At 41.5% G+C, this 27,166-nt stretch overlaps 1 protein-coding gene across 3 annotated transcripts in view; it reads right to left on the bottom strand.

Annotated features, from left to right (window-relative positions):
• Positions 1 to 27,166, bottom strand: part of LOC143283739 (uncharacterized) — an 89,968-nt gene that overhangs the window by 28,212 nt on the left and 34,590 nt on the right. For all 3 annotated transcript variants that reach the window (XM_076590036.1, XM_076590037.1, XM_076590038.1), the window contains 20 exons: positions 26,829 to 26,924; positions 26,129 to 26,198; positions 25,474 to 25,540; positions 23,971 to 24,120; positions 23,012 to 23,086; positions 20,798 to 20,971; positions 19,607 to 19,688; positions 16,789 to 16,887; positions 15,368 to 15,405; positions 14,293 to 14,439; positions 13,794 to 13,914; positions 11,870 to 11,976; positions 9,666 to 9,863; positions 8,811 to 8,924; positions 7,942 to 8,055; positions 7,042 to 7,135; positions 5,240 to 5,314; positions 4,771 to 4,823; positions 4,110 to 4,209; positions 2,428 to 2,562 (listed from right to left, as the gene is read on the bottom strand). In XM_076590036.1, coding sequence (XP_076446151.1) covers positions 2,428 to 2,562; positions 4,110 to 4,209; positions 4,771 to 4,823; positions 5,240 to 5,314; positions 7,042 to 7,135; positions 7,942 to 8,055; positions 8,811 to 8,924; positions 9,666 to 9,863; positions 11,870 to 11,976; positions 13,794 to 13,914; positions 14,293 to 14,439; positions 15,368 to 15,405; positions 16,789 to 16,887; positions 19,607 to 19,688; positions 20,798 to 20,971; positions 23,012 to 23,086; positions 23,971 to 24,120; positions 25,474 to 25,540; positions 26,129 to 26,198; positions 26,829 to 26,924 — 2,109 coding nt within the window. The remainder of the gene's footprint in view (positions 1 to 2,427; positions 2,563 to 4,109; positions 4,210 to 4,770; positions 4,824 to 5,239; positions 5,315 to 7,041; positions 7,136 to 7,941; positions 8,056 to 8,810; positions 8,925 to 9,665; positions 9,864 to 11,869; positions 11,977 to 13,793; positions 13,915 to 14,292; positions 14,440 to 15,367; positions 15,406 to 16,788; positions 16,888 to 19,606; positions 19,689 to 20,797; positions 20,972 to 23,011; positions 23,087 to 23,970; positions 24,121 to 25,473; positions 25,541 to 26,128; positions 26,199 to 26,828; positions 26,925 to 27,166) is intronic.

Here is a 27,166-nt window from a genome sequence, read left to right as displayed (position 1 = left end):
TGAAAAAACATTTTGAGAGCGCAATGACAACCAACTGAACCAAGCGCTTAAATATTATCATCACAGCATTTATGTCGTATGACTAAAAAAATAATTAAAATTTCTTTTTTTATATATAATAAATAATTAATAAAAAAATAAAAAAACCAAAGGAGGCAGACAAAGTAGGTAATTTGCTGCACTTGCACTGTCCAGATCAAATGCAAACATAAACTGCTCAGAAACAGTCATGGCACACGAAAAAGAAAAAAAAATAACTAGATTGTAATAAATATCAGAACACGCAAAATCAAACAAACTGTTTTGGGAATAAGGTCTTTCAAAAAACACCATCAGTTTTTCAACAGATACAATAATTATAACAAGTTCTGAGTTCATGGTCTTTTAAACAACATGACTTCATGCAAACGGGGTTAAATAATATGAAGATTAAATTTCGACTATAAATCCATTGGTGTCCGATTGGTGTCTGTGTGTATGTGTGTGTGTGTGTGTGTGTTTCCGAATATGTACAAGCAGAGAGGAAGGAAAGAGAGAAGGGGACTGGGGGACGTACATCAATACACCAACAGTTGTTTCATTCATATGAAACGATGATAATCGCTCGTGAGACACGTCAATATGCATAATAACCAGAAAGCATAAAGTCAACAATAAGAAAGTGGGGCCAATCAAAAAAACAAACAAACAAACAAATCAACAACATAATAACCCGTGCACATAACACAACTTTAATTTATGAAATGTACTAAAGAAAACGACATGTCTTTCAGACAAAAAAATCAACTGTGTCTGTCGGAACCCCCCACCCCTCTGCCTCCCTTGGGTTCTGTTTATTTAGTTATGATGTTGCAATTTTGTTGCAACTTTGCCTGTTAATACAAAATAATATAAAGCAAATACTTTTCAGATAAAGGTTTTTGAATCACTTGCACAGTTTCTTTATAAATGTACACGAGTATTGTACAGTTTTTATCATAAATATGCTGGGATATTGTTTTTTTCTTTATAAATATACTGGAATGTGGTAAGTTCTTCTTTGTAAATATATGTGATATTGTACAGTTTTTTCTTTATAGATATGTTGGGAAATTGTACAGATTTTTTTATATAAATATGCTGGGATACTGTACAGATCTTTCTTCATAAATATGCTGGGATAATGTATAGCATCATGCATAACTACTACCATGTCATCCCTACCTTCCGATCCTTTTTCACCAATTTGGACTGAACAAATTCAAACAACAGTGAACACAAAATGTACATAAATCTACAATGTGAAATACATATAACAGCATAAAAATCAATACAAAAATTAACACCCAGTCATATTGGGTTTGTTTTTTGGTTTTTTTGTATGGAAAGCAAGTTACTAAACTTGGTGATTTAATAAATAATACATAATGCTGATCTTGGGTCTGGTATGAATGAACATGTTTTAACTTGTAGTTATGGTATTCTACAATTGCAAACAGATAAAAGCACCTGAAGGTTTCCCACACAAACAGATGTTTGCACATAACATAGGAATCTCTCCCCAAAATATGAGCATGGCTTTGTGTGTACCTGCATGTATGTATGTCCATATGTGCTTGTTTTGTGTACATGCATTTATTGATTTTAACACATTTTCAAACATATACACAGGGCACTTTTTTTTCAAAATCATATAATGCATGATGGAACAAAGCATTACAGTAATTGGCATAAAAAAAAATTTCCATCTTAACACACACTGCTTTAATCAACACTAACTTGAAACAGAAAATATCTGAAACCTTAGAATAAGGTAGTAAGTGGCATTACTATTTTTCTACAAAAAAAAAAGAAAAAAAAAAGAGGAATGAAATAAAAATTAACAAAGTAAAATAAATACATATGTAAACAACTGAATGACTTTTTGTCAATGAATCACAGAAAGTGTATGTGTTAAGTTACAAAAACAGAACTGCTCCAAACACCAAACTATATGTCAACAAAGAGAACAACTAAAGAAATAGTTCATTTCACAAGCAATATTCCATCAAGTTATAAAATGATTTCACAAAAAACAAAAAATTAGGATTCGTCCCACTTAAATTCTCAGTTGCATTTTTTTTAAGATAATGTATAAAATCATGCATGGTTAATCAATAATTAGACGAAAGGGGGGAAATTTTAAAGAAATCCATTTGGTTATGTGAACGCACATGTGCACTCACACACACACAAACCATGCACACACTCAGTCACAGATACACATTCACACAAACTAACTGTCTCTCTCTCTCAACCACACATACACAAATGCTCACATATACACACAACACATTCTCCCTCCCTCTCTCTCTCTCTCACAGAAACACACACACACACACAAACACAAACACCCACACAGACATGAAAACGCATGCCCCACACAGCAAACAGACACAGTGTACAGACCATGAGGTCCAGAGCTTTCTCAAAGCTGGCGGCGGCCTCCTGGAACTGCTTGGCCTTCATCTGTGTCTTGCCCAGCAGCATGAACAGGGGCATCACTGGCTTCACCCGCGTAGCCTGCACCAGGGCGTCTATAGCCTGCACACACACACACACACACACACAAACTCCTGTCACACATACCTACATGATTCATGTGTGTGTGTGGATGGGTGTGTTGGCTGAATGGTTAGAGCACTGGACTCTCCCCCGAGTTCCCGGAGTTCCATCCCCAGTTTCGGCGCACCTGGTGGATTAAGGGTGGATATTTTTCCAATCTATCATGTTAATAAATATGCAGACCTGCTTGTGCCTGAACCCCCTTCAGGTATTATACATATGCAGAACATCAAATTCGCATGTTTAACATCCTGTAATCCATTTCAGTGTTCGGTGGGTTATGGAAACAAGAACATACCCAGCATGCACACCTCCCAAAACTGAGTATTGCTGCCTAAATGGCAGGGGCAAAAAAGGTCATACACAGAAAAGCTTACTCGTACATGTCTGAACATTGTAGCCGCAGCCCACAAACACCATGCAGAAGAATGTGTTCGGGAAGGTTTCTTTCGTTTTTTTTTTTTTTTTTTTTGGTGCCCCTGAATTTGGGAACTTTTGGTTTCTGTAATTTGATGATGACGATCATGCTGGGAGTGATGAAGATGTTTCTAAGGAGGGCTGGGGGGGGGAGGTCTATTTAGGCTTGGGACTACTTGACAAAGCTGTACTCTCTTGACATATCCTGGCATCAACCAGGCTGAGAGACAGGAAATCTGAGCAACACTCCCAAAGGCACAACAGTGAAATGGATGACCCTCAACTGTGTGGTCCCAGTCTTCCCGTTTGAGCCCACAGCACACTCAGCTGTGGGTAGGAGCTGGACACAGGTTGAAATAAAACTACCTCTGATGGAGATCAAGCCTGCATCCTCCCAATCATCTGTCCATGATGTCAACCACCATGCCAAGGTGGCTGGATGTGTGTGGATTTTTGTCTGAAAAGCTATGTAAAAGTGAATGTACATAACAGCAATTCATACAATTTATATCTGTCTTTGTTGCCTTTAACCCCCACACTGTGAATACTGATCAAGTCTGACTGGAAAATCAAACTGAACGTCAATTCATTCAGATGAGATGATGAACCAATGTCCCATGTGCAGAACACACTTAGCACACTTAAAAAGAATCCACAGCAACATAACTGTTGTCCTCTGGCAAAATTCTGCAAAATAATCATCATTATCATTGTTGCTTATAGTCCAGCCGACTGCACAGTACCATAGCAGGACCCCCAACAAATTCTGCAGAAGAAATCCAGTCTGATAGGTACACAAATATACATGCATGCACTCAAGGCCTGACAAAGCGTGTTGGGTTATGCTGCTGACAGGACAGGCATCTGCCTAACAGACATGGTGTAGGATTTGTCCAAACGTAGTGACGCCTCCTTGAGAAACTGAAACTGAAACCATGCACTAGCACACCACCATGAGAGATGGATGCTTGTGGTGCAGTGTTCCACCATGCAGTGCAGCACAGACCCTGGAGGGTTACTGGAGCAGACAGCAGTCAGCAGACAGAAGTGAAGGAAAGAGAGGCAGCGCACCAAGTGACAGGGCAGGAAGACAGAAACGGGAGACACACCTTGTCGTAGTTCTTGAGGAAGGACTGGACTGCGGCCTGCTGGGTGGGGCGGTCGCCAAAGGCACTGCTGTTGCCCTGACCCCCCATCTCTGAGGCATGGCTGGTCACGGGGAACACGCATTCACACACACACACATGCAAACACACACATGCAAACACACACACACACACATACACATGCACATACACACAATTTTAATTTCTATGTTTAAGTCAAGGATAAACTCATATATAGCAAGATCACATCACTGTTCATCACGAAGAACAAAGAGACATACAGTATCATTACAGAAACAAAAACACATATTCAGCACCATAATATTTGTTGTTTTTAGTTCAGCCAACCACACAGGGCCATATGAGGGCTGAAAATCAGTGAATATCAATCCCTCCAAACCTGGAAAAAAGGGAAAGAATGCGTCGTGCAAGTGTGCATGTCTGATAGTGTGTACCTATATCTATGTGTGTGGGAGGGGAATACACACATGCTGCATGTTCTAAGAGCACACAAGCAAGCATGAGCCCAAGCGTTTGTGTGTACCTCTATGTCCATGTGCCTGTGCGTAATCAACACATGATGACCCATACATGAAAGATGATGTGTACATTTGGAGCAGTGACTGGCCAAGTGGTAATGTGCACTGACTGCTGACAGACTCACCGCACACAGAAGGCAGCCAGCTCCAGGTTACCCAGCTCCAGAACCAGCTGACCCTGAAATCACACAGGGTTTGTTGGTTTGGGAAACACACACGCACACCACACGCACAAACACACACACAACCACCACACACACACACACACATAAGCACACACATGCACACGCACACACACACAAAATTCTTTACATCTATGTTTTTGTTATGATGGATAATTAATGCTTTCTTTAATGTTCAACAGATGTTTTTCACATGTATGGGATTTTTCTCGCCGAAGTGTGCATTGCATCATGTGGTATGTGTCTCTTTCTCTCCCTCCTCCTAGAACAGAACATGACAGAATAGAATAGAGAGGTCTTTTTTACCATGTGTACCAGGATCACAAGGAATATTTGGGGTGGCTGGGAAGGACAGTACATAAAAGGTACAAACATAAATCAAATCGTACAGAACGTAAGTGGACTGACTGACCCTGAACATGTAGTAGTGGTGGACGTCAGGACGAAGGTGGATGGCTCGTGTAAAGTCCTTCAGAGCAAGCTTCAGCTGAAAACCAACGCAGTGATTACCGCATGGATTTACTATAGTGACAGATATTATGACCGTCATACTTGAAATGCAGATACATGTGTATTTGTAGACCTGAATGTGTATGTATGTGTATCATCTGGTGATAATATTAAAATATCTCCACCTTCAACTAGAAAAATACTTTAAAATAAAAAGGTATTTTTTTGTTTTTTATTGTTTTTTGGGGGGTTTATTTTGCTGCCCCATCATCTGCACCATTTCAGTGGCATTACTCCCATGCCGCTCATTTAGATTCCCCCATATATGACCACACCCGGGTTCGTCTGTCACAGTTCCATCGTCGGCAGTCTGCAGGGAACCATCGATGTTAGGTCGCCAGAAGGCCACACACCAGAGGAGACCCTGCACTGCTGCTGAGTCACTTCAGTGGTGTTCGGTGGTGCTTGTTCTGATTCAACATACTTAGGACACCACCTGCTAAGCCCCCTACTAACAAAAATAGTAGCTTAGTCGTGGAGCCAGACTGAGTGAGCGTCCCTCCCAGAGTGGAGACCACCACCACGTCCCTCAAACTACAGCCCCCAATGAATCTGCCGACACTGAAGACATTGACAGGACTCGCCCCAAGCACAGAAGTGGAGGGGTATCGAAACTGAGGTCACAATGAGAGCAGGGCATGAAAGGCCACAGACTTTGAGACTGTTTTGTTTATACTGATGATGATGAAGGAGGAGGAGGATGACGATGACAATGTTGCTATGGAGGTCCATTTTGGTTTGGGACTGCATGACAAGGCTGTACTCTATGCTTCCTGTCATAATGATATCCCGGTGTTAACCAGGCCCGAGAGATACAGACACTTGCAGTGCTGGTCAGGTAATTAGAGCAACACACCCAAAGACGCATCCTTGAAGTGGATGACACTCGACTGTGTGGTCCTAGTCTCCCCATTTAAGCCCACAGCACACTCAACTCTGGGTAGGAGCCGGCCACGGGCTGAAAAATCCACCCCCGCTGGGATTCGAACTAAAAATAAAAAGTTTTAAATAAATCATATTATTACCACCTATGTCAGCATTAACCCCTTCACTGCTAAACCTTGCTGAAATGAGATCTGTGTGGCCTGCATTTGAGGCACATCTACACTATTTTGTGTATTTTGAAATGGCAAAATTGATTCACTGAAAATGTAAAGCAATCCTGAGTAGAAGAAGTCAAAACAAAAAATGGTGACCAACCACCTGTCTCACTGGGGTGACCACCCTTCACTGACAATCACATTCATCAGCACCAGTCAAGGGGTTTATACATACAATACAGCACTGAAACGACACAAATGAAATGCTAATCAGAACAAAATTTACAAATTATTCCAAATCTGTGATCCACATCTATTTGTTCCACATGTGTTTGTGTGTGCGTGCATGTTCATGTATGCATTTATGTGTGCGTGTGTGTGTGTATGTGTTTGTGTGTATGTGTGGGAACAGGTGGGTGGTGGGTGGGGATGAGTGTGTGTGAGGGCGTGTGTGTGTGTGGGAGGGGAGGGGGGGTTCTTGTGAGCTTTGTGTCTGACTAACATGCAACTGTAAAGTTCTTTCAGAGGGTTGAAACCTCTATATAAATGCACAATCATCGTGATTATTATCGTTTAAAAAGAATCTCCTGAAGTCTATCCCACCAATAACCAGAGGGAATTTCTCAAACAGACTGTGTCAGTGACCCCTTCGCTCCACACATACCTCATGTATTTTATGGTAGGCCTCTCCCCGGCAGACGTAGGCCCTGACATAGGTTGGATCAACCTTGATGGCTGAGGTGAACTTCTTGATGGCTCTGCAAACACCATGGCAAACCCACTGTCAGCGACACAGGCCTTTCATCCACACAAAAGACGACTCCCATCCCACAACCCCACCCCTTTCCTCCTCCTTCACCCCATGCTCAGCAATATGGGTTTTGTCTTGTACAGCAGGAATTCCATGTGAGCCATGAAAGTTTTGCATCTTGTTACATTCTATACAGACGTGGTGTAGTGTATGTGGATCAGTCCTCACACTTTGACACCTCATTGAAACTGAAACTTTGGTTAAAACAGAGCTGAAGCTCGCTGCTCGGACTGTTTTTCTCAGCTGTGTATCGCTCAATGTTTTTTCACCCTTCAATAAACAAGAGGTAGTGTAGTGTAGTGTATTTCTTTTTATCACAACAGATTTCTCTGTGTGAAATTCGGGCTGCTCTCCCCAGTGAGAGCGCGTTGCTACACTACAGCGCCACCCATTTTTTTGTATTTTTTCCTGCATGCAGTTTTATTTGTTTTTCCTATCGATGTGGATTTTTCTACAGAATTTTGCCAGGAACAACCATTTTGTTGCCGTGGGTTGTTTTTTTTTATGTGCGCTAAGTGCATGCTGCACACGGGACCTCAGTTTATCATCTCATCCGAATGACTAGCGTCCAGACAAACCACTAAAGGTCTAGTGGAGGGGGAGAAAATATCGGCGGCTGAACCGTGATTTGAACCAGCGCGCTCAGATTCTCTCGCTTCCTAGGAGGACGCGTTACCTCTAGGCCATCACTCCACCTCCATAACTGACCTCAGAACACTGTGCATAAAGGGAGCGGCTAAGAGAAGTCCTGACCTGTGATAGTTCTGGTGCTTGGTCATGAAGATGAGGCCCAGGTTGACGTGGGCACAGGCAATGTCCTTGTTCAGCTTCAGCACCGCCTCAAAGTCAGGGATGGCGTCCTCAGGTCTGAAACATCACCACCACATCTCACCACCTGTCTGAGTGCATTACTACGCAGGTATTCATGGCACAGCAATGATGGTCAGGATGACACAATGAGGAATCAAATCAAATCAAATCATGCTGCGAACAGTCCAGTTGACCACAAAAGGACCATTCCAGGGCTCAACACCTGTCAGTTCTCAACTCACTGAGCCCTGCATGCGAGCACTGCTCTGGCATAAAAATTCATTTATCCCATCAAAACAGTTTTCAACCCTCAGTTCTTAAAACCAATTGAAGAGAACCCCAAATAATGTTAAGATCCACTAAAACAATGTAGGAAAAGACTAATTTTCCTATGTCTTGCTCAGTCATGTAAAATCAAAATCAAGTAAAGACACTCAAAATAACCAGAAAAAAAGACCAATTAACCCATGTCAGTTTCAGTTAATGTAAAATTCAAACAGAATTAACAATAATAATTTCCTTTAAGAATTTTTTTCCATGCCATTTTATACATATATCAATGCAGCCATAAATGTTTTGATGCCATTCTTCTTCTTCTTTTACTTTCGAGGGCTGTAAGTCCCACGTTAACCAATATGTACACGAGTGGGCTTTTACATGTATGACTGTTTTTACTCTGCCATGTAGGCAACCATACTCCGTTTTCGGAGGTGATGTCATTCAAACATTGTACTCCCCTTCACCATGGGAAAGCTTTTCCTGAACTTCAGCACTGCACAGGTCGTTCAGAACCCACAGCCCTTGCTACGCACCTGGACTGGGCGTTGTAGAGAATGCCGCGGTGCAGGTACGACATGATGTTTTCCTCCCCATCGTTGATCAGCAGCGACATGCTGTAGTCCTGCAGGGCTCTCTTTGGGTGGGCCCTGGACACAGTGCATCACCTCGTGCATTTATACACCTCTCCACATATAACAATGCTTTAGTACCTCTAAAAGAGGAAACTAATTTCTGCACATGTGCTGATAAAAAGGCAACAAAAAAGAAAACAAAAAGGCATTTCATCCACACTGCAACACAAAGTTCAGTCAATGAACAATTTCATAAACAAGTACTTCACACAGGACAAGCTTTCACCTGTCAACAAAATGTGTCCAGTCACCCGGAGTAAAAGTTTGTAGTCAGGGTACAGAAGCTTTACCGTGGTGTGTCTCAACAGCAAAACAAAGCAAAATAAAAAGGGGAGCAAAAAACTGCCCAAAATACATGTAATACGGAACTACTCCCACCAATGATAAAGCTTAAAGTGTTATCTTCTGTCATGTTTATTTCTGATTCAAATGCACGTTGACGTTCACAAAGAAAGGCTGCACTCAGACATGTCTGTCTGCCTTCAAAAATTGCCATGATTTTGCATTTTTGAATGGTGACTTTTTTTCTTTTTGTGTGTGTATTTTTGTAACATGGTGACATTTTTTATGTACAAATCAGGACGGCAGGCTTGCCTGTATACCTGAAATCACTCACTTCCTGTCTGTACACCCGAGTTCTTCCTGTTTGCACACCTGAGTTCACTCCCTTCCTGTCTCTACACCTGAATTCACTCCCTTCCTGTCTCTACACCCTGAATTCACTCCCTTCCTGTCTCTACACCTGAATTCACTCACTTCCTCAGGACGCAGGCCCGCTGGTAGAAGGCCTGCCAGTTGGTGGGGTCCAGGTGGATGGCTGCCGACAGATCCTCCACGGCCGGCGTCCACTGGTTCATCTTGGCGTAGGCTCGACCCCGGTACAGCCGGCCCACGGAGTTGAGGGGGTCCACACGCAGCAGTTCAGTGAAGTCGTTGATGGCACTGGGCCAGTTCCTGCACACAGAAACACACACAAACACTTACTCCTTGACTGCTGCTGACAAGTACACTCGTCAGTTTCAGGTGGCATCACTGTGTTCAGACGAATCTATATACGCTATACTACATCTGCTAGGTAGATGCCTGACAGCAGCATAACCCAACTCGCTTGTCAGGCCTTGAGTGAATGCTTATATATTTGTGTACCTATCAGGGTGGATTTCTTTTTACATAATTTTGCCAGAGGACAACACTTTTGTTGTCATGGGTTCTTTTTCAGTGCGCCAAGTGCGTGCTGCACACGGGACCTCCGTTTATCATCTCATCCGAAAGATGAGACGCTCAGTTTGATTTTCCAGTCAAACTTGGGAGAAAGGGCGAGAGCAGGATTCAAACCCACACTCTCTACATTGGCAGCTGAGGGTCTTAACCATTCTGCCACCTTCCTCCTTTACTCACCACTGAAGGGCTACTGTCTCACCTCACTGTGATAAAGCTGTACTTATCATGCTGAGTTCATAGTTCATGGTCAGACATCCACTGCCCCCTTTTTTTCTTTACAGCAGATGTGGTTTAGCGTTTATGGATCAGTCTGCATGCTCTGACACCCAGCTGAAACTGAAACTGAAACTGATGTACTTACAGGTCAGGATGTCAGTCGATCATTCTTTATCTGGATTACTGCTTCTTGGGATCACTTTAATTGTGTTCAGCAAACTGAACTGCACCAGTTAAAAATATACCCCCCAAATAATAATGGCACTTTCTAATTCATGCCACACAGATCTAATTTCACTGGTATCCAGTAGTAAAGGGGTTAAACAATGCTGCTTTCTTGACACCCCCCCCCCCCCCACACACACACACACACCGCCACCCCCCACCCACTAATCTCATCTTTTCATGCTCACTCAATAATTAAATAAATTACTGCATTGATTTTAATGTGTGTGTGTATACATCAGAGATAGAAAGAGGGAGACATCATAAATAAATAAATCAATCAAAATCGACATGAATTTGCCCCCATTTAACGGATGGACCCTATAAGCACCTTTCAGTATTAATATCTGGCAGTATGCTGTTAATACTTACTGCACTGACTCTCATGTTGTACACTGATTTAAACAGCCAGTACCACTCAGCACTTCAATGACTCTGGTCCCACGCTGGTGGTGGTTTCAATGGCACTTCTGAAGCCACTGCTGATCCTGTCAAATTCCAGCCTGCCTTCCACAACCAGGTGTAGAAGTTTAAAAGCACAGGTGTACATGAGCAGTAGAGGCATCATGGCACAGTCAGTCTTTTGCTAAGCATGGAATTTTTATTTATTTTGCAAACGTTTTGGTGCATATAGTAAAAAAGGGAAATTACTCTGTAATTAATGCTAGGGGACGTAATTTATCACAAGTGAGTCTTGAAGGCCTTGCCTCTCTTGTTTTCTTTACAGCAGATGTGGTTTAGCGTTTATGGATCAGTCTGCATGCTCTGACACCCAGCTGAAACTGAAACTGAAACTGATGTACTTACAGGTCAGGATGTCAGTCGATCATTCTTTATCTGGACTACTGCTTCTTGGGATCACTTTAATTGTGTTCAGCAAACTGAACTGCACCAGTTAAAAATATACCCCCCAAATAATAATGGCACTTTCTAATTCATGCCACACAGATCTAATGTTACTGGTATCCAGTAATAAAGGGGTTAAACAATGCTGCTTTCTTGAGACAGATCCTACAAGTCCAACACGTGAATGATGACTCAGGAGATGAAAACACAACCCAAAGGCAGATGCTAAAGTGCGGCCATGCTGCAGGCAGGCAGGAGCAGATGACAGGTTAGGGTTAGGGGTTAGGGTGAGGGTTAGGGTTAGGGTTAGGGTTAGGTTTAGGGCTGTCACATAGAACGACAGACAGACAGGAGGAGAGATAGACAGCAGGAGAGATAGACAAGGTCGGAAAAAACAACAACCCAACAATGAAAACGTGAACAGTCAGTGACACAGAGTGACGGGGACTGACTCGTTCTGGAAGTAGTAGAGGCCGTGCTTCATGATGGCGTCGATACGTGTGGGCATCAACTTCATGCAGTTAGAGTAGTCCTCCAGGGCCAGCAGCTTCTCTCCCCTCTGTCACACACACACACAGTACCGTAACTCACAGATTCATCAACATGGTACTGTACTGTACTGTATTCTATTCTATTTTGTCACAACAGATTTCTATGAGTGAAGTTTGGGACTACTGTACTGTATTCTATTCTGTTTTGTCACAACAGATTTCTATGAGTGAAGTTTGGGACTACTGTACTGTATTCTATTCTGTTTTGTCACAACAGATTTCTATGAGTGAAGTTTGGGATTACTGTACTGTATTCTATTCTGTTTTGTCACAACAGATTTCTATGAGTGAAGTTTGGGACTACTGTACTGTATTCTATTTAATTTTGTCACAACAGATTTCTGTGAGTGAAGTTTGGGACTACTGTACTGTATTCTATTTAATTTTGTCACAACAGATTTCTGTGAGTGAAGTTTGGGACTACTGTACTGTATTCTATTTAATTTTGTCACAACAGATTTCTGTGAGTGAAGTTTGGGACTACTGTACTGTATTCTATTTAATTTTGTCACAACAGATTTCTGTGAGTGAAGTTTGGGACTACTGTACTGTATTCTATTTAATTTTGTCACAACAGATTTCTGTGAGTGAAGTTTGGGACTCTCTCCCCACAGTGCAGCGCCACCTTTTTTTTTTTTTTCTGCCTGCAAGTGTAACTGTTTTCCTATCAAAGTGGATTTATCTACAGAATTTTGCCAGGGACAAGTCTTTTGTTGCCATGGGTTACTTAATGTGTGTAACGGGTTACGTTCTCATCCAAAAGAGTAACATCCAAACTAAAGATCTAGTGCAGGGAGAGAAAATACTGGCAAATGAACTTTTCATATTATGATTATTTCATATTTCTCATATGTGTGTATGTGTGTTTTATGTGTGTGCCCGTTGCATTCATATTAGTATTATGAAAAAAATAAAGTCCTTAAAAGAAAAGAAAAAAAATCAATATTGTGATTCAAGGGAAAAAAAAGCTGTCAAACACAACAGCAGCAGATTTCTACAAATGCATGTTATTCACAAACATACTCTCACATGCTTGCAAACATATTCTTCCTATGAACCTTTTTTTCTTTCTTTTTATGTACCATTATCTATCAACGAAAGTTTGGACAAAAATTGTGACAATATGGGTAATTACCGATGGTGTAAGGGAAGTAACTATGATTGTTGCTCTCATGGCTGACAGGTATTTCAATCACAGTTGTCAAGCTAACTTTAAGGTCATAAACAATTTCATTAAAAGATGAGATGTAAAAACAAAAGTACTCATGAAGATCAATTCCTTCTTCACACTACACACACTCATCTTATTCACAGTTCAACGTTCACAGCTTCTCATGGGATGACTATGATAAACAAGTCATCAAGTCTTATACACCAAAACAATCAGCTGTGCAAATGAATAAATATAATATTGAATGCGGAGAATGCCTTAGTATATCATATGATTTTTTAACACTAAAAACTATTGGCTCTTTATAAGTTCTTCCCCCTTCAACCCCTAAAAACACTGAATTTCCAGGGGAGGGGTTGAGGAACCACTTGCAAGGCAGTGGGCAGAGACGAATCATTGTGTGGTATTCACAAAACACACCATACTAAGACTTGATGAACAAGATAAGTTTCAGATGAAGAATCATTTAATCTACTGATGGAAAGGTCGTGGTTCTCCCATCTCCTGTGCCAGCTTGAATGGAATGGCACTGCTGTCCTTGATCTTTCGGAGAGGTGTGAAGGGTGGAAGGTTAATCATCTCTCTTGCATTGCCTGCTATGATGACTTATAAAATGCTAATTGTGTGGGGGAAAAGGCAGTGGGTGTCTCTGACCTGTTCATACATCTCCGCCCTCTGAAAGTAGGCATCGTGGTCTGTGGGGTTTATCTTGATGGCCTGAGTGTAGTTCACTATCGCCATGGTGATGTCGCCCTGACGGCGATAGATCTCAGCCCTGGATCCACACACACATGAACATGAGGGCATAAACACATGCACTCACACAAAAACATACACATATACATTATGTACACAGAAACACACACATACACATGCATGCACACATATTCCAAAACATAAGAGAAAATCTTTTCCTATTTTGGCTAAAACTAGCCGATCAATTCGTTCATATTCACAGACACAGACACAGCCACACACACACACATGCAGGCACACATGCACATGCACACACACACACACACACAGATCTGTAGGCCCTGATGCATGACTTGTTCTTCATGATGTAGTTGTCAAAACACACACACAACACCACACCACACACCACAACCCCCTCCCCTCTGACCCCTCCCCCCCCACACACAGAGTGACGTACATGGATCTATAGGCCCCTGCGTGTGACTTGTTGTTCTTCATGATGTAGTTCAGGTCGTCCAGAGCCGCTGCCTTCTTGTCCTGCAGCACGTACAGCAGGTGACGGTGCCAGTAGGCGTCCAGCAACATGGGCTCCATCTTGATGGCTCTGTCATCGCATCATCACATCATCACATAATCATCACATCAAAACATCCAGCAACATGAGCTCCATCTTGATGGCTCTGTCATCACATCAGGTTGATGATGATATGGGTACTTATATAGCACCTATCTTCAGCCAGAGACCAAATTCTAAGTGCTTTACAAATACGGAGTCATGTTCACCACAGGCTGCCTTAGTGGGTAGAACTGACTGACAGCTGCAACTGCGTTGGGTTACGCTGCTGGTCAGGCATCTGCTTGGCAGATGTGGTGTAGCGTATATGGATTTGTCCGAACGCAGTGACGCCTCCTTGAGCTACTGAAACTGAAACTGCAACTGGGCACTCATCATTTATTTCCTGTGTCACTCAAATCAGGTTTCAGTCATGCACACACACACACACACTCTCTCTCTCTCTATCTGACAAACACACTCTCTCTCTCTGACATACACACACATCTAACATTTTATGTGTATGATCATTTTTTTTTTATTTACCCCGCCAGGTAGGCAGCCATTCTCCATTTTGGGAGGTGTGCATGATGGATATGCTCTTGTTTTCATAACCCACTAAACTCTGAAATGGATTACAGGATCTTCAACGTGCATATTTGACCTTCTGCGTGCATATACACACATGGGGGTTCAGGCACTAGCAGGTCTGCACATATGCTGACCTGGGGGTGGTGGAAAAATCTCCACCCTTTTACCCACCAAGTGCTACAGGGATCAAACTCAGGAAACTCATCACATCAAAACAAACAAGCCTACTTCAGAATCTGACTGTCAGTACCACAACCTCCAAAAAATCAGATAAGACAAAAAACACCACCACTATCATTACCAAGGAAACCCTCCTCATCCCCCACAACACACACACAAATTAAACATATGAACACGACAACCATGGGTATAAAAAAATAAAACGTACCTGTTCAAGTCTTCACTAGCTTTATGAAGCAGGCCCAACTGAAAAAAAAAAAAAAAAAAATTACAAGAATTTGACAAAGCCACATAAATGAAATTATCATTTGTTCATAAATGAAGATACCAGTACCAAGAAATCACTGTTTTGAAAACTTGTGGTTGTCAAATGTAATGAAAAAGTTAGGAAGTTGGATGCAGCAGCAAAAAAAACATTGTTTATCGATCCTCGATATCTGTTCTGCTTCCATGCAATGTAATAATAATAATAATAATGGATACTTATATAGCACACTATCCAGAAATCTGCTCTAGGTGCTTTACAAAAATGCTTTTGTTAACATAAAACATTACATCAATGTTACATACACACACACCAAAATGTGACTACACACACACACACACACACACACTGCATACATACATTTTAACATACATGTGTATCTAACAGCTACCCTAACACATACGCACACATAGGTAGGCACAAACTTACATAAACACAATAACAAAGTATTTGTCTCCAACTGTATTTTGTTATCGTTATGCTTCCAGTCTAGGAAAAAAGGTTTTCAATCTGGGGAGAAAAAAACTTGAAACTGCAGTATCTATGCTTAAGAAACAATATTTCATATTTGCATAAAAACAATCTGCTTATGGTTGTTAACAAATAATGGTTGTCCTTGTGTATGCGTGTGTACATATATCATTATATGGTGCTATATAAGGGATGAACTACTCTTTCCAGTGTTGTGTACAATTGTCGGTGGAGGTGCTCTGTGTGTGTGTGTGTTTGTGTGTGTGTGTGTGTGTGTGTGCGCGCATATGCATGCATGTGTGTGAGCGTGTCTGTGTGTGTGATCGTGTGTGTGTTGCGTGTGTGTGTTGCGTGTGTGTGTTGTGTGTGTGTGTGTGTGTGTGTGTGTGTGTTGTGTGTTGTGTGTGTGGGTGTGTGTTGTTCATGACACAAGTGACTGTTTGAAGTTGATTCTTTTTCTTGATGATTGTTGCTTCCCTTTTGCAACATGTAATTTGTGGAGCATCATGAGTGATTGATTGTTATTTGAATTTTTTTGAGAACTGTTGTTTCTTTCTTGCCATGAGCCTCTCTCTGAGGGAACAGCAAAATAGACCAGCACTTCATTATTGTTATTCATGTATTATGTGCACATGTTTCTGCGTGCATCTGTGCCATTGCATGTGAGTGCGTGTGCAAAAGCATACATGTTTGCATGTGTGCAACTGTGTGTATATGTGAATGTTGGTTGAATGAGAATACATGTATTCTAACAAACATATTCATCTGAGAATCAGAATGCAAGTGAATCACTGAACGCATGCATTTGTGTTCACATCTCTCAGCATGACCCTGTGTAGATGAGATATGTACGCATGATCAAAACATGCTTTTACTTTGTAATCAAAACTTACTTTTCTGTACAAAGCTCCTCGTCGAGCAAGGTCAAAGGCCATGGGTGGAGTCATGCTGTCAATCAACTGTGTAAGCTTCTCCACCTCTTGCCTCAGGATCTGTAACAGGAAGAGGGAAAACAGTGTTACACAAATGACCATGGGCGGAGTCATGCTGTCAATCAACTGTGTAAGCTTCTCCATCTCTTGCCTCAGGATCTATAACAGGAAGAGGGAAAACAAATGACCATGGGCGGAGTCATGCTGTCAATCAACTGTGTAAGCTTCTCCATCTCTTGCCTCAGGATCTATAACAGGAAGAGGGAAAACAAATGACCATGGGCGGAGTCATGCTGTCAATCAACTGTGTAAGCTTCTCCACCTCTTACCTCAGGATCTGTAACAGGAAGAGGGAAAACAGTGTTACACAAATGGCCATGGGCGGAGTCATGCTGTCAATCAACTGTGTAAGCTTCTCCACCTCTTGCCTCAGGATCTGTAACAGGAAGAGGGAAAACAAATGGCCATGGGCGGAGTCATGCTGTCAATCAACTGTGTAAGCTTCTCCACCTCTTGCCTCAGGATCTGTAACAGGAAAAGGGAAAACAAATGGCCATGGGCGGAGTCATGCTGTCAATCAACTGTGTAAGCTTCTCCACCTCTTGCCTCAGGATCTGTAACAGGAAAAGGGAAAACAAATGGCCATGGGCGGAGTCATGCTGTCAATCAACTGTGTAAGCTTCTCCACCTCTTGCCTCAGGATCTGTAACAGGAAGAGGGAAAACAAATGGCCATGGGCGGAGTCATGCTGTCAATCAACTGTGTAAGCTTCTCCACCTCTTGCCTCAGGATCTGTAACAGGAAAAGGGAAAACAAATGGCCATGGGCGGAGTCATGCTGTCAATCAACTGTGTAAGCTTCTCCACCTCTTACCTCAGTATACATCTATAACAGGAGTGAAAACAGTGTTACACAAATGACCTGGGAAGAAGTTACCCAGACAGTAGTTTCTTTCAGCAGTATTCACTGCTGTCACAGGGCATTTCTACATCACTACCAACTATCAAACTTGCCAGTGGGTAGACAGCAGATCTGCAGGGGATGTTACGATTCTGACTATCATTCATGAATGCTAACTCTCACACACACATGCACAAATACACACATGCACAAATGAAAACATATATACACACACCCATATATGCACACACACATACCCAGCCACCCACACAAACACAATACCTGCACCCACACTCTCCCCCTCCCCTCCACATACACACAAGGTGGGGTGGTGGCCTGCTGGTACAGCAACTGTCCTGTATTCAATTTCTGCACAGACCAGGATTTTTACTCCACCTTCCTCCACACAACCTTTTTGGTCTGGGTGCCAGTCTTTCACATAAGACGATAACATTCTGTGTACAGTTTACACTTAACACATGTAATACAACCTAGCCTATGGCAACAATAAAGTAACTTCTGGTAAAATCCCACAGTAAAATCTACTTTGATAGTAATAAAGACTTGCGATTAAAAAAAAAACAGGGTGGTCATGCACTACAGTGACATACTCTAGAGCGGCCCAAATTTCACACAGGGAAATCTGTTGTGACAAGAAGGTGATGCAATACAATACATACGTACATGATAACAATGGCTTTCTCTTTCTAAACAGGTCTAAGCCAATTTTCAATCTCAATGGATCTTGTCGAACAAAGGTAATATAAAACCCAAGTGGAAGAAATCCAAAGTACAGAATGGTGACTGATGTCATGACCTGTAATCTCAGTCTTACCTCAGCGCGACGTGACAGCCTTTCACAGACGAGCATTTACATCAGCAGTTGTCAAGAGATTTAAGCGCTAGGATCATAAATGCAAGCCAGCCAAGATTCCACACCAAAAGATGACAGTATAACTGACTGTTTACCCAGAAATGCTGATGAGTTTCACAATTTGGTTTTATGCCCTTTTTTTTTTGGTAGGATCATAGAAACATGTTCGTCCAGATGTCACAGAACCCACCCAAACTCCATTAAATTCTACAAAATGATTATTTTAAAAAAAAGGAAAAAAAAAAAAAGAATATTGTTATAACTTAAATATTCTTCTGTACGCAGTTCTTTTTGATTATTTTTTGCCTATTGACAGGAAAATATTTCCGTTTATTGCCAGGAAAAAGTTTTGTCAATGTGTATTTGTTCGAATGGGGTTTTTCATTTTTATTTCTTTATAATTTTTTATATCACTTTTTTGTTTGCATGGTGTGTGCAAAAGATGCATGAATCTAGCATTCCAATGGCCCCAGGGGGCGCATGAAACAAGCCTCTTGCCTTGCCTTAATAATAATAATAATGGATACTTATATAGCACACTATCCAGAAATCTGCTCTAGGTGCTTTACAAAAACGCTTTTGTTAACATAAAACATCATCTCTATGTTACATACACACACGAAAATGTGACTACACACACACACACACACACACACGCTGCATACATACATTTTAACATACATGTGTATCTAACAGCTATCCTAACACATACGCACACATAGGCAGGCACAAACTTACATAAACACATGCACAAGCACACACAATACACATTCATATACATGCATGTAGTTATGTACAAATACATATGTATACACACATAGTCAAGCACAGCTAACACAAAGGAAGTGGACCTGCCACAATTGAACTTATTGCTGAGGGAAAAGGTGAGTTCTGAGACGAGATTTAAAAGATGCGAGGGAATCAGAATGACGGAGGTTATCAGGGAGCTTGTTCCACGTCTTTCGCCTTGCACTGCCATGCCTTATTATAGCCCTCTACCCTTACCATCAGGACTTCGGCGTTCTCCTCTGTGTCAGCGACGGTCTCAATGACGTGTATCTCCTCCGACAGGATTTCCGGTACACTCCTGCACACACAGTTCATCATCACTTATCTTCTTCTGTTTTTCTGGGTTTTTTCTTCATGCATTCAAGGGCTATACCTCCCACATTCACCTGTACCAACAAGTGGGTTTTCCTTGTATGAACGTCTTCACCCTGCCATGTAGGCAGCCATAGTTTGTGTGCATGCTGGGTATGTTCATTTTCATAACCAACTAACACACTAGCATGGATTACTGGATCTTTTAACATGTGTATTCCATCCTTTGTATGTTCATACACACAAAGGGCATTAAGGCTCCGGCAGATCTGCACACATCTTAAAGCTGGTAGATTGGAAGAAAGCTCTCCACACTTCACCCACCAGGTGCCAGGATCTGACTCAAGACCCTCAGATGGAAACTCCAATGCCCTAACCACTCAACTATAGTGCCCAGCCACATCAATTTTAAAACTAAAACAAAAACACAACTAAGCATCGTTTTGCTCCACAAAACACATGGCACACCGCTTCAAAACACTTGCTCAGTGCTTCTTCTGAACTTACAGACAGTAACTAGAAGTTACAAAGTAATGAAGCAAGAGAGTAATTAAAGCTCCTGGACTCATGAACTTTTCGTTAAGTCTCTAAAACAATGCTCCTGGACGATGTACTTTTTGTTAAGTCTCTAAAATAATGCTCCTGGACTCTTTAACTTCTTGTCAAGTCTATTTCTTGTTAAGTCTATAAAATAATGCTCCTGGACTCTAACTTTTTGTTAAGTCTATAAAACAATGCTCCTGGACGATGTAACTTTTTGTTAAGTCTCTAAAATAATGCTCCTGGACTCATGTACTTTTTGTTAAGTCTCTAAAATAATGCTCCTGGACTCATGTACTTTTTGTTAAGTCTATAAAATAATGCTCCTGGACTCTTTAACTTCTTGTTAAGTCTATAAAATAATGCTCCTGGACTCTTTAACTTCTTGTTAAGTCTATAAAATAATGCTCCTGGACTCTATAACTTTTTGTTAAGTCTATAAAATAATGCTCCTGGACTCTTTAACTTTTTGTTAAGTCTATAAAATAATGCCCTGGGACTCATGTTAAGTCTATAAAATAAACAAAACTAAAAAAAAAAAAAAAAGACAAGTACCCCTTCTTCTTGTCATCCTTGGAGTGGGTGTCGGAGCTGATGGCGGTGTGAGCGTCAGTCTGGGTGGCAGTGTCGTCAAAGTCGTCCTCAGAGTCCACAGGTGTGGAAGGGAACACCTCGTCAAACCACCTGTTCCAGATGTCCCGCACCCACTCTCTCTCCTCTGCCTCTTTCCTGAATCAACAGACAGTGTCATTTCTCCTTCTTCTTCTTCATTCGTGGGATGCAACTCCCACGTTCATTCATACGTACACGAGTGGGCTTTTACGTGCATGACCGTTTTTACCCCACTATGTAGGCAGCCATACTCCATTTTCGGGGGTACAGTGTGATTTAAAGTGATATGGGCACATCTCACAATCAGCTGGGTTTGCCAAGACAGTCGTGCAAGGCACAGTGTGAGGAAGGAGGAAGTGGTTTGGACACATCTCACAATCAGCAGGGTTTGCCAAGACAGCCCTGCAAGGCACCAAGCAAGGAAGGAGAAGGAGAGGCAGACAGAAGAAAAAGATAGACAATATCCTGGAATGGGGAGGCCCGAGACTAAATCATGCCCTTAGAGAGAGGAACAGGGAGAAATGGGGAGAACTGGTTGCCAGGTCATCAGTGGTGTCCCTATGGTCACAGACTATTGGAAAGAAGAAGAAGAATGATCTATGACTGAACTTTCACATACCAGAAAGAGAGAGGCATATAATTCAGTCTCCAGGTAGAGTTGACAAATTCTTACAAACAAATCAAGCTTGTTGGACCAACTGCAGTGTGTACTGAAGGGTTTGCTTTCAAGGTCTGACCAGCACACTGGGTTTATGTGTGGGTCAGGCATCTGCTGCTTATCTTTAGCAGACGTTATGTGCATATTTGGATCATCCCACATGCTATAACACCTCCTTGAGGCTGGAACTGAAACTGGTGTTATCAGAAAGCAGTGCTCAATTCTGTTAAACAGAAAACATGGCATTATTTACAAGAGAGAACAAGCTTGTTGGACTAACTGTAGGTATGATGAGATACTCTTGAGGATTCTTATATGATCATAACCAAATCAAAATATTTCCAGACTAACTACTGAATGAAGAGATTACATTTTCCAGGGGGAAGAGATGAAAACTTCAAAGATGTTGCCCTGAGATCTTTATCAACAGTTCAATAATTCTTTTTTAAGTGAGATAGATATATTGTATGCAGTATGTCAATCACAATATTTAATAACAATATTGTAGTCACTGTTAAATGTCACCACTCATCTAGTTTATTTGAAAACGATATACATACATACACCAGATCAAAAGCTTGAGCTCATCACTGGATTACGATACAGTCATTTTTCTAAAAAGGTGTTGCACTTCTGATCCAGTGCACACAAGCGATCAGAGTTCAAGGCTCCATTCTAGCATGGTGTTGTGTCCTTGGGAAAGACGCTTTTCTGTGGTTTTCAACACTCCACCCAAGGGTGAGTGGGTACCTGACTTTGGGTGGGGAATCAGAAAATGGTGGAAGGAGAGAACTGGGCCCTGCCTTTGTATTTGTATTTCTTTTTATCACGTCAGATTTCTCTGTGTGAAATTCGGGCTGCTCTCCCCAGGGAGAGCGCGTCGCTACACTACAGCGCCACCCCTTTTTTTTTTTTTTTTCCTGCGTGTAGTTTTATTTGTTTTTCCTATCAAAGTGGATTTTTCTAAAGAATTTTGCCAGGAACAACCCTTTTGTTGCCGTGGGTTCTTTTACGTGCGCTAAATGCATGCTGCACACGGGACCTCGGTTTATCGTCTCGTCCGAATGACTAGCGTCCAGACCACCACTCAAGGTCTAGTGGAGGGGGAGAAAATATCGGCGGCTGAACCGTGATTCGAACCAGCGCACTCAGATTCTCTCGCTTCCAAGGCAGACGCGTTACCTCTAGGCCATCACTCCACTTCTTGTAGCAAGCCTTTTACACAGTGGGTAAGAATTCACTGCCCCGATGGCCTTACAACGTCACAGGACCTTCAACCTTATTTAAACCTTTTCTTTGTAACTGTTCTATCTTGCTCCTCATTACATACCTGTATTGATCAAATGCAGAAAAAAAACAACCATTCATGCTATACTCAACACAGGAGTAAGAGCAGTGTTCTGCAGAAAAAAAACAACATTCATGCTATACTCAACACAGGAGTAAGAGCAGTGTTCTAATACAATCATGTTTATACAAGGTCAAGCCTTGATCCTTACGGCATGCGCTTGGATTTCTTGTACTTGTCAAAGTTCAGGAGGTCAGGAAGGCTTCCTTCTCTGTGTCTGACTCGTCTGGAAACAAGAAAAAAAAAAAAAGAGCAATCCATAGTACCCATGCTGCGAAAACCACATCAACAAAGGAAGTAAACAGGAGTAAGCATGAAGAGTATACCTTATATTTTTATTATCAATGGCATTAGCCCAGCTTCGATCTGCCTGGTACAGATACTCATACAGCAACAGCATATTTCTTTTTCGATCTGTTCTTTTGCAACTGTTGTTGAAGGAAGAAATTTCTTTTTCTATCAGTCTCAAGACATTTCTAAACATGAGATAATAATAATAATAAAGTAACAAAAACTACATTTATTAATTCTTCAAAACATACATGAGGCTAAAAATATCTTCTTCAAAAATGGGAATAACAATATTTTACATCTGAAACAATTACTTTAACTAAAAAAATTATGCTGTGTGCTTTTCTCATTAAGCGATTCCATTCCTCTTCAGCATACACTCTGACACAGGCAAATGTACATCAACAATAAGCAGACACAATGCAAACACACACAACAGCACACATGCAAACGTCCACACACATATACACACACAAACACAGACACACACACACACAAATATAAAAGATAAAACACACACACAGACACAAACACACAAAAATACATAAAAATAACACATACACACACAACACATACAACACATACACACAAACACATAAAACGTACACAAACACACACGCACATACAAGTGCGCGCGCACACGCACACACACACACACACACAAAACATACCACACACACATAAAAAAACACACACAAAAAACACATCCCCCCATCCATGTCCCCATAACCCCCCTCTCCCCCCTGTACCCCCCTCCACACACACACACACACACACACACACACACACAGCAACATTACAGAAAACCACCCATCTCACTGCGGCACACGGAGCTCCCTCTCCAGAGGCTGTTTGAGCTTGGGCAGGGAGTTGTGTCGTGTCAGTTTGTTGGGAGGGACGGACAGGAACTTCTCGATGGCTTCCAGTCGGGCCATGTCCAGGGGGCGCTTCACTCTCGGCTTCTTCTTCCTGGTGTTCAACACGACCATAAACATGGTGACATGCCCAAAGATAGGGTGAAGCTGTCAAACATTTTTTTGTTTAATGTAACAGATATATTACATTGCAATGCACTGCATTATGTTGTATAGTAGTATTGTATTGTATTGTAGCATATTTTATTGCATTGTGTCATACTGAGTTGTGTTATGTTGCATTGTGCTGTATTGTTCTGTTGCATTGTGTTGCGTTGCATTGTGATAGGTTGTATTGTATTGTATTGTACTGTATTGCCAAAATACAATGTCAAACAATTTTGTTGTTGTTGTTCTTGCTTTTTTCTGTCTGCAGGTGCATTTGTTTCACTATCAAAGTGGACTTTTCTATAAAATTTTGCCAGGGACAACCCCCTTTTTTTTTGGTTGCCATGGGGTCTTTTTCATGTGCAAAGTGCACACTGCACACAGGAACTCGGTTTACTATTTCATCCAAATGACTGGCAGCCGACCACCACCCAAGGCTTAATGGAGGGGGAAGCAAAATGTCAGTCCATTGATCCGTACAAGAGGCCCGAACCTGTGGATACCTGCTTCCTGTTTGGTCGCATTACCACTAGGCCACGAATCCACATGTGAAACCCCAATGAACATAAAACTGTGCACAGTTAACTTGCTGCCTGCTGTGTGACCTGAGACTTACGTCCCTTCCTTGCACTGTTGTATGCCAACAGGACTTGACTCTCATATCCAGTTTTCATCAGCGATTCACGGCTGATATCTAATGGCCACGAAATTTGTACAAGGTAAAAAGGAAATGTTTTTCTTCTATCATGCATGAGTTTAAATTAAGTATAATATCCTCAAGCCAATACAAATTGTTAGCTTTCAAATCATGTATGTGTGTGTCTGCTATTCAAGTTGATACACATGAACATTTCCATCTAATATCACCAAAGTAGAAAGACTTACAACGAAGAAAACCGCACATTCATATCTATCTCTGAAGAAATTTCTTTTGGCAATTGCAAAATTATATTAAAAAAAAATTATTTAATAAACCCGACTTCATTTCATCTTTGAGGAAAACATTTGTTTAATTCCATTTTCATAATTCAACTATCACATCTTAACAGACATTGCAGAGAAAATGAAATTGCTTCTGCTCTCAAAATGAAACATACAACTGTCAGTCAAATATTCTCACACTAATTCTGACACACAGTTGATTCTACCACGGGTCTTTATCAACTCAATTTCAAAACAACAACAAAAAAGGTGTGACAGAGACAAAATTAAGACTGAATTCAATCACCAAACAAAATTTACATGAAGCATCAATTACAATTTCAGACTTGTTTTCATAACTATGATGTCCATGACATACTTTTTGGGGAGAATAACATAGCTTCTTCCTGCCATGAGAGCCTTTTCAGCTGGTGTGAGCTCCTCTTCTGAAAGAATCATTTCATATGCAAAGTTAATGCATGTGACAGCAATGCAGCAAAAGTGTTGATAACTGACTGTTCTGGTTATCAAATGACATACATGCATTTCACACACACACACACACACACACACATACACACATAAGCATGCGCACCCACACACAACCACACACCAACCCACCTACACACATAAGTAAGCATGCACACTGACATACACACACTCTCTCCCAGTATACATTCATGCTCACCAATCAAAATCATTGTATATAAATATCTCATCACTCAAAACAGCGTGCATACTCAAACACATCATATGTGCTCAGTTTAACACACACAGACACACAGACATACAGACACACACAAAGGGATGAGCATCTGCCACGGTCTTCCTTTCTCTCTCACATACCAATGTGGTACACACACACACACACACACTTCAAGGCCTGACTAAGCGCGTTGGGTTACGCTGCTGGTCAGGCATCTGCTTGGCAGATGTGGTGTAGCGTATATGGTTTTGTCCGAACGCAGTGACGCCTCCTTGAGCTACTGAAACTGAAACTGAAACACACACACACACACACACACAAGAACTACCTTTCTTTGGTGTGCGAGAAATGCGAAGAATGTCTACTTTAGGAGGTGGTGATTCTTCTTTTATCGGACTCTGCAATTAAAAATAAATAAAAAAAAGAGAAAATTATATACAGTATCAAAAAAAGTTTTAATCTGAACACTTTTCCTGTTTGGTCCCAAGGTCCTTTTTCTAAAGGTCTAAAACAAACTTGACCGAACATTTCAAAATAAATCATATCTATCACAGCACAGCAAAGCTCAAAGGGACTGTAACAAGGCTGATTACCCATCAGCTCTTAGAACTAGTTGAAGAGAGCATACAAAATATTGAAAGGTCAATTAAATCAACATTAAAAAGAACAGTTCACCTCCACACGCAAGCACACACACACAAACACACACACACAGACACACACCCACACACAATGTTAAAATGACCAATTCACCACACACATGCATGCATACACACACAAACACAGACACACACACAGAAACGATTTTAAAAAGACCATTTCACCACACACATGCACACACACACACACACACAGAAACAGTGTTTTAAAAAAAAAGACCACTTCACCACACACACACACACACTCTCTCTCTCTCTCTCACAAAGTACTATATTCCTCTACACCGCTTTTCATCCACATACACACATCTTCACTCCTCTCAGACAAGCATTCCATGTTAATCCGGTGACCATCAACAAGACACCTACCCCGACAGCTTCCTCCATGGTGGCCAGTTCATCCTCCGCTTCCTGCAGACGGCGCTGTCGTTTGGCCTTTTCAATCAACTGACGCTGTTCTCGTAGCTACACACATCAACACAGCAACATGTCAGTGCACTGAAGTCCCTCCCAGCACTTTGTACTTTTTCAGTGCAGCTGCACTGCAGTTTCTGTGGACCAACCTTACAACAGCTCAGTGCACTGTCAAATCCATACTTCATACACAAAACAAACATGTCATGAAAAATACATCAAATCCCCTTGAAAACACCAGCAAATAGCATGGAGGCTGACAAGTCCATAAGTCAAACAGTACCAAGGGAGCA

Source organism: Babylonia areolata, chromosome 7, assembly GCF_041734735.1.
Source record: "Babylonia areolata isolate BAREFJ2019XMU chromosome 7, ASM4173473v1, whole genome shotgun sequence".
Lineage (NCBI taxonomy): Eukaryota > Metazoa > Mollusca > Gastropoda > Neogastropoda > Buccinidae > Babylonia > Babylonia areolata.
This window is presented reverse-complemented; position numbering and strand designations above follow the sequence as displayed.